This window comes from Ammospiza nelsoni, chromosome 4, assembly GCF_027579445.1.
Source record: "Ammospiza nelsoni isolate bAmmNel1 chromosome 4, bAmmNel1.pri, whole genome shotgun sequence".
Taxonomy (NCBI): Eukaryota; Metazoa; Chordata; class Aves; order Passeriformes; family Passerellidae; genus Ammospiza; species Ammospiza nelsoni.
In genome coordinates this window covers 39872111-39879777 of record NC_080636.1, presented here as the reverse complement: position 1 = coordinate 39879777, position 7667 = coordinate 39872111, and the positions used below count along the sequence as shown (strand labels likewise).

The 7667-nt window shown below is 53.5% G+C and overlaps 1 protein-coding gene across 1 annotated transcript; it reads right to left on the bottom strand.

Annotated features, from left to right (window-relative positions):
* Nucleotides 1-731: 731 nt before the first annotated feature.
* LOC132072705 (uncharacterized) lies at nt 732-7429 on the bottom strand. The gene is made up of 7 exons (XM_059471195.1): nt 7157-7429; nt 6567-7053; nt 6126-6313; nt 3899-4019; nt 2260-2879; nt 1768-1902; nt 732-1419 (listed from the first exon to the last, which is right to left on the bottom strand). The coding sequence occupies exons 1-5, from the start codon at nt 7427-7429 to the stop codon at nt 2869-2871; spliced, it is 1080 nt and encodes a 359-aa protein (XP_059327178.1). The 3' UTR covers nt 732-1419; nt 1768-1902; nt 2260-2868.
* Nucleotides 7430-7667: the final 238 nt, after the last annotated feature.

Below are 7667 nucleotides of genomic sequence, written 5' to 3'. Positions count from 1 at the left end.
AAGTGGAGACAGGAGGAGGGAAGACTTTGCAAACACTGCCACGAGGGCAGGGCTGTTTTCATTGATGGTGCCAAGGTAGTACATCATCTTTGATTAAATGTGAGGTGCTGAAGGGCAAAAATTCTCAGTGATAAGGAGAGAGTGTCTCCACTCACACAGCAAGGTAAGTGAAGGGGAAAGAGCAATCTGTATTTTATGGGAGGTGTTCAGTTTTTAACAAAACCTTTTTGCAGAAGACGTGCCTAGGCAGGGGTGATTCAGAGCATTTTATCAGCCTCAAAGAGTATCTCCACATCTGCTTTGCCACATTTTCTCTCTTTTTTTCATTGTGAATGATTTCTCCTGTCAGGGTTGCTCCTGCTTGGAGTTCTACTTTCAGTGGAGCCCCGGAGTTTTCTCAGCTGCCTCTGCAGTGAGTTCTGAGCCAACATGGGGCTCTGCTGCCAGCCCAAATCTGCCCTTCTCCTGCCCAGCCTGAGTGCAGGTGGGGCATGTGCTGGGCATGGCTGGAGATTTGCATGGCCAAAATCCTCCAGCATTTACACCTGCTCATGGCTTTGGGTAGCACAAATGTCAGAACACCCATCACAGCTGATAAATGGCATTTCTTGCAGATTGCTACAGCCACGCTGCTGATTCACAAATATACGAGAATCAATTTCAGTTGAAAAATGTCATTTATTACAAAGAGCTACACCCACGCTGACAATACAGAGCTATACAAATCTCAATTTAGGTTAAAAACAGGAGTTTATTAGATTATTACAACCTGTGTATGTAATAATATACAAATACCAACCTCAGTTAATTTCTTGCCAACCTCTACAAAAACTCACTATACACAAAGATCAATTAGGCGTTTAACAACTTAATTTATTACATATTACTACAAGGATTAAGCCCATCTAGGAATAAAAAAATATGTCCATAGATATGTAAATAGAATTACATACATAAACAGATAAATATACCTATACAAATAGACTTATATACCTATACAAATACCAATATTCCTATTTTAAAAGCTACATAACAAAAATCATATCAAAAGAGATATCTACACCACTGTACCCATAAGAAATAGAAATTAACAGATATAACAATATCCGTGTATACATAGATAAACTGATACATGTATATGTAATTTCAAACATATATGTATATATACAAATAGCATACATTCATAACAAAATAAATATACATAAATACAAGAATTTACACATGGAAATAAATCCATACAAATAGCAATCCACATACAGAAATACAGATGTAATAATCCCTGTCTATGTTCAAGTCCATGTATCTGTAAAGAACACTCAAAGCAGAGGGATCCCAGCTGCCCCATCTTCAAAGCCTCTCGCTCGGTCTCCTCCTCCCCTGCAGAGCAGCTCTCCTGGACAGTGACAGCAGATGGGACATCTGGCAAGCAAAGGGAACACTGAGTGAGTATGGGGACATTTCCCTTGGCTGCAGCTGCACTTCTGTCAGGGCAGAGGAAATGTCAGAGCCTCCCCAGGGGGTCAGAAAGAGAAAGCAGCCGGGCAGGCTGGGCTGTGGTGAGCGCAGCCGCGGCGGGACTGTCCCGCAGCCCCGGCAGCCCGGCAGAGCCGGCACAGCTCCCGGGTCCTGCGGCACAGCTGCCTTGCCCAAGGACAGCCCCTGTGCCAGCCGGGGCAGCTGCGCTGAGCAGCCCCAGCACAGGCAGGGCCCGCTCCTGGCCCACCGGGCAGTGCCCACGGCCACAGCCCACGGCAGCCTCAGCCCCACCTGCCTCCCCGGGCCTGTGGCCTCAGCCGGGCTCTCTCCAGGCTGGCAGCCTGTTCACTTCTCTCGCTGCTGGCCTTCAGCTCCTCCCTGCTGGCTCCCGTCAGTCTCTAGCTGTCCTCAAGGTCTTCATGGCAGCTGTGGCAAAAGTGGAGGCTCTGGAATTGCTTCCAAGGCCTGGCAGAGCTGCAGTCCTGGAGCCCTCTGTGCTCCCTGCTAGCCCCCTCCATCCCCTCAGCCCCGCCATGCTCTCGGTGAAGCCCCAGCTGCCTTCAGTTTCTTCAGCCCCTCACAGTCCTCTCACCCGCCTCAGTCCCTTCTGAGCCATCCCGTCCCCTGAGACCCACCACCCTGCCAGCCTGTGCCACTTCCCTGTCACCTCAGTGCCACCAAGGCCCTCGGCTGCCCCACAGCCCTCAGCCCCAGCAGCAGCTCAGGGTCACTGTCCCTTCAGTGCCACGGCCCCCTCAGCCCCCTCAGCCCCCTCTGTCTCACCGTCCTTCAGCAGCTCCTCAGGGACAGTGCCTGGGGCCAGCGGCAGCTCCCACCGCTCCAGGGACAGTCGGGGCTGGAAGTGCTGCTCCGCCCAGCCCGGCCGCCAGCTCGGACCCAGCACATGGACAGGGGACACAGGGGGCACCGGGGGAAAAGCAAGAGGTGAAAAAGGCAGCTGAGGGGGGAAAGAGCTACAAATGCAGCCTAGGCCTACACAAACAGCAATCCTTCCATCAATCTCTCCATCTAAACATTCCTCTTACTATATAACTATACACATTCATAAATGTAACTTCATATACATATATATATATATATATAAATATTTTACTCTACACATAGAAAAATCTAACTCTGAAAATCTACAAATGTAAATATATTATAAAATATAATTATATCATATCTATACCTATATACATACCCACATTTAACTATACAGATCTATCAATATATGTCTATATAAATAGAACACTATCATCTGTAAATGGAACTATAACCACTAATAAATAACCATAGAAATCTATAAACATATCTCCAATCAGAGGAGTTCTACCTGCCTGATGGTCACAGGCTCTCCCCTGTCTCTTCCAGCCCTCCTGGAGATGTTGGTCAGATGGCATCTGGGAAGCAAAGGGAACGCTCAGTTAATATTGGCCCTTCTGCACCTTTCCCTTGGGCAGCAATTGTCCTTATACCAGGGGCTGTCAAAATGGCCTGAAAGGCAGACTCTCACTTGGCAATTTGAAGCAAGTGCCCTTAAAAGAACAGGGACCATTCCAAGGGTTCAAAAGTGTGCTTCAAAGCATTGAATTTTCTCAATAAAGTCCCAGCTGCCGCAGTGGAAAGGGCACCCAGGAGAGCTTGAAACACAGACAGTCCCAGCTGCCACAAGGAAGCCCAGCCTTGTTCTTTCTCTGAGCTGACAGAGAGACCTCAGTCCTCATTGAAATGGCTGAAGCTGAAGGTGCTGGCAGCTGAGTCATGAACCAGCTCCATTACCTGCCATCTACAAACTGCCCTCTGCAGTGAGCAGCAGCTGCTCCAACTCAACCATCAGCTCTGGCAGGAAGGGCTGGGAGGCACAGAGCTCCCTACAAGGCCTGCAGGCTGCACCAGCTTGGCTAAGGAATGGATCCACAGTGCTCCTTCTCTCCTCTTAGGCCTCCCTAATCAGGGGTCATTCAAGCTTTTCCTTCTGATACTGGAGTTACTGTGATTTTTCAATTGGTTGGCCTCTGATGCTGTGCTCCTTGTTTTTCTTGTGGGTCAGGACCACTGGTATTACATTCAGTCAGTGGTTTGGACTTCTACCCTGACTTTTTGCTCTTTTTTTCCCCTGCTCCTTCAAGAGTCGCTCAGCCTGGCCTCCCCTGGCACCCTGCAGCAAATTTATCCACCAACTTCAGCACAAAACTGGGACACAATGGCTTCGGTGACACAACTCCCACAAGGTCAGGTTTATTCCCTGCTCTCTGCCCCAGCAGAGGACTCCGTGTCAGAGCCTCTGGAGAAGCGTGGAGGGCAGGGCTCAGGGAGGTTGTGCCCATGCAGGATTTGAACTAAAGGCACCAGGAAGCACCAACCCTGCTCAGAGCAGCCATCTCACAGCTCTCTAAACCAGTGTGGGCTCTGTCCTTACCAGGCTCCTTGGGCTCCTGGGAACTGTTCCTGCAGTTCTCGGTGCCAGATGAAGCTTCCTCTGCTGAAGCTCTGTCCACAGGCTCCCCTCCTGAAGAATCAGGGGCAACACCAACATTGTCCTGAGCAGAAAAACAGAAAGAAAGGAACCCAAGGATCACTCACTATTTTGCTGGAATCATATCAGGGATAAAATAACTCTCCTCCACTCCCAAAGGACATGGAGCACAGAGGAGGGAACATTGCCCACACAGTTCACATGACAAGCCTTTTAAACTCAGAATTCAGGGGGCCAAGGTGAAACTGAAGCTCTCACAAAATGACCTTTAAGACAAAACATGAACACAGAGAACCAGAAGACACCAAGTGAGGGGACGTGCCCCCACGCTCTGACCCTGCCTTATCCCAGAGCTGTGAGAAATCAGCCAGCACAAAGCCAGGGGCTCTCCTTGCTGCCAGCACAGCTCCCAGCCCTGCCCAGGACTGTGTGCTGCAAACCCACAGGCAAAGCACACATTTCTGCCTGGCAGTCTCAACACCCCCAGCCAACCGCTCACACAACCCATCACAAGGTGCTGCTTCTCGGAGCCCTCTGCTGCTGCCCTGCATTCAGGCAAACATTGACGCACCCAGGCTATTTCCAGGATCACATTTGTGATCAGTGGCAAAAATCTGTAAATCGTTAGGGTGGGGAAAAAAACCAACCCAAAAGACAGGAAAAGTCAGACAACCAAGTAGTGTTTTTATTCCTATACTCTATACTGAGGAAGCAAACGTCCACAATGAAGCAAATTACCTTTAGACACAAAGATATTCTCCCTATGACCAGTTCCAGAATATTCATCTCTTCTGCCATACCCTGTCCATCATAACCCTAAAGATTCTGAAGATGGTTCCAAGCCTGCAATGTTTCCTTTTATTGTGGAATAAAATGCTTTTCTAAACTGCTATGTGTGACTTTACAGAAGACAAAAGTCATGCCACTTGAGAATAAGGTATTGGTAAATCCAAAAAATCCCACTCTCCCGCTTGAGTCATCATCACAAATGTACTGCAGGCAATGGGTCAGCACATGAACAGAAAGACAGACATTCTTTGGCCAACAGTGTAATAATCTGCAAAGGACAGAGAGCTGCAGCTGCAGCCCATCCCCAGCCATGGCTCTGGGAGCGCCCACACGCATGGCAGGGCTCACACAGCAGCAGCAGCTGCAGTGTTGTGGTGTGTTGGTATGTTCTGTTTCTCCCCCTTTGTTTATGATGGTTCTGACCTCCCAGTTTTCCCCCGCCCTAGTTTCTGTCCATTATTTAGTTACTATGGTTGCCCCCTTTGTCATGTAATTTCCCCGCCCTGTATCTCCTAATATGTATAATTTTCCCTCCTCCCTGGGCCCAGTCAATCACTCCCCACCACTCCCAGTCTTCCAGAATGTTCCTCTCAGTGGGAGTAGTGATTGGCTGAGGTCCCGGGGCCCCTCCTTTATAATGTATCGATTAGTTCTCCCTTACAGTCTATTATGTTAAGCACGTCCCCTGACTTCCCCTGATTGGTTTTTTGTAAATCCCACCTCCAGTTACCACCTCCCTTTATAATCCCATGCCCAACCTCTTTTTTTTCTGTCACTCCCTGCTGGTCGCCCCCCAGGACATTAAACTCGTTTGCTCCCAGAGAGTGTCCGGCTCTTTTCTGCTCCGCCCTATTCAGCAGCTCTACCCCGAGACCTTGTCCTGCAGGCACAGCCCAAGGCTTCTACCGCCGAGGGGTGCCTGAAGCTGCCAGTCCTGGGGCCTTGCCACCGGGGCTGACACCCCCTGCTGCAGTGGGACTGTTGGCCACCTTCTCAGCTAGCCAGGTCACAGGGTCTCCGGCCGGTCATCGCTGCACTGCAGCCCAGCCCTTGCTTTGCCTTGGCCTTCCCACCCAAAAGAGGCACAGCCCACATCTGCTGCAGCTGCAACAGAGGCACCTCTGGCATGCCCCTCCCTGCACGGGACATTTGGCCTTCAGTGCCACTTCTCCAAACACTCTTCTCCTCTTTCCCAGCAAGTAAAACCTCTTCTTCATTTCTTCTTCATCTCCTCTTTTAGAAATCTTTCTTTATCAAGAATAATTCAATAACTAAATAATAATGAAATAAGTTCAATTCGAGAAGCCTTTGCTTGTCAACCGTGTAACAAGGTTCAAAAGCTCTCAGTCCAGCCCCTTTTATCCCCATCCAATGGAATTACCTGCGCAGAGGGAGATCTTTCAGACAGGGACCTCCTGATCTCCCGAATCATATTCTCTACAGCAAGGCCTAGATCTGCTGGTGGCCATTCCTCTTCCCCAGGTGTGTTCTGTGCTGAGCTGGAGGCCGTCCATGCTGCACAAGCTGCACTGCCAGCGGGAGCGCTGGACTCTGAAGTGCCCGGGGTGGCTGCAAGAATACAAACACACTGGTCAGGCTCCACAACGTGGCTGTGGGACACAGAGCTCTAGTGCTGCTGTGGATCAAACATCACGGGAAGCACACAGCAAAACCAGGCAGAGAATCTTTTGGCCTCCTAGGTGCCCCTTCCTAGTAGGCTTGACAACTTCTGGCCGAGAATGACAGAGCCTTGAGGCAAAATACTTCAAACGGTCACTTTTCAGGACCTTTTGGATAAACAAGGCTCCAACTCTTTTCTTACCTCGTGCGTCGCAGGCTGGGGGCTGCTGCTCCCTGTGGAGCTGCTGGAAGCTGCAGGGCTGGATGGCGAGCACCTCCCGCTCGGCCGGAGGCAGCTGCTCCCTGCAGAGCTCCTGCGAGCGGCTGCGGGGCCCCTCCCGCCTGAGCGGCAGCAGCCGCTCCCCGTGGAGCCCGAGCAAGTGGCAGGGCGGGATGCCGAGCACCTCCCGCTCGGCGGGCGGCGGCCGCTCTCCGTAGAGCTCCCGGAAGCGGCTCGGCCCCTCCCGCCGGGCCGGCAGCGGCCCCTTCCTGTGCAGCAGGTGGAAGCCGCAGGGCGGGCGCCCGGCCGGCAGCGGCGGCCGCTCCCTGGGCAGCGGCGTGAAGCGAGCGTGCCCGTGCCGCCCGTCCGGCAGCGGCCGCGCCCCGGGAAGGTGCTGGGAGCCGCGGGGAGGGCGCCTGCGGCCATCCCGGCCCGCCGCCGGCCGCTGCCTGTTGGCCGCGCTCCGCCGCTTGATGCGGAGCAGGAGGTCGGGGCGGTCGCGGCGAAAGCAGGGGTTGCTGTAGTGGAGCCAGGTCCCGGCATCGCCCGGCGCGGCCGAGCCAGCCCGGCACCTTGCGGAAGCCGTAGCGGTAGAGCTGCCGCACGAAGCTGAGGAACTGCGTGGCCCTGAAGGTGTGCGGCACCGGGGCCGGCCCATGGCCACGGCCCCTGTGGGCGCGGCCCGAGCTGAGCAGCTCCCGCTCCAAGAGGGAGCGGTCGATGAGCAGGCCCTGGGCGCGGCTGTCCCAGCGCACGGAGCGGACGCGGGGGCTGTTCACCAGGCGCCAGAGCTTGGCGGGGAAGTTGCGGGCGCTGAGCCCGGCGGGCAGCGGCAGCTCCGCCATGGCGTCCATCGCCGACTGCGGCCACAACGCCCGCAGCGCAACGGCCGCGGCTGCGCCGGCGGCGCGCGGCCTGAGAGGGGCGCTGCGCTCGGGCCCGCGGGGACGCGCGCGGCAGAGCCAGGGCTGCGGGCACAGCGCGGACGGGGCGGCTCCGGGGCTGGCCGGGCTCGGCTCGGCTCGGCTCTGCACGGCACGTGCACAGGTTATCCCCATGCTGCATCCCGTGCCTGGGTCACCA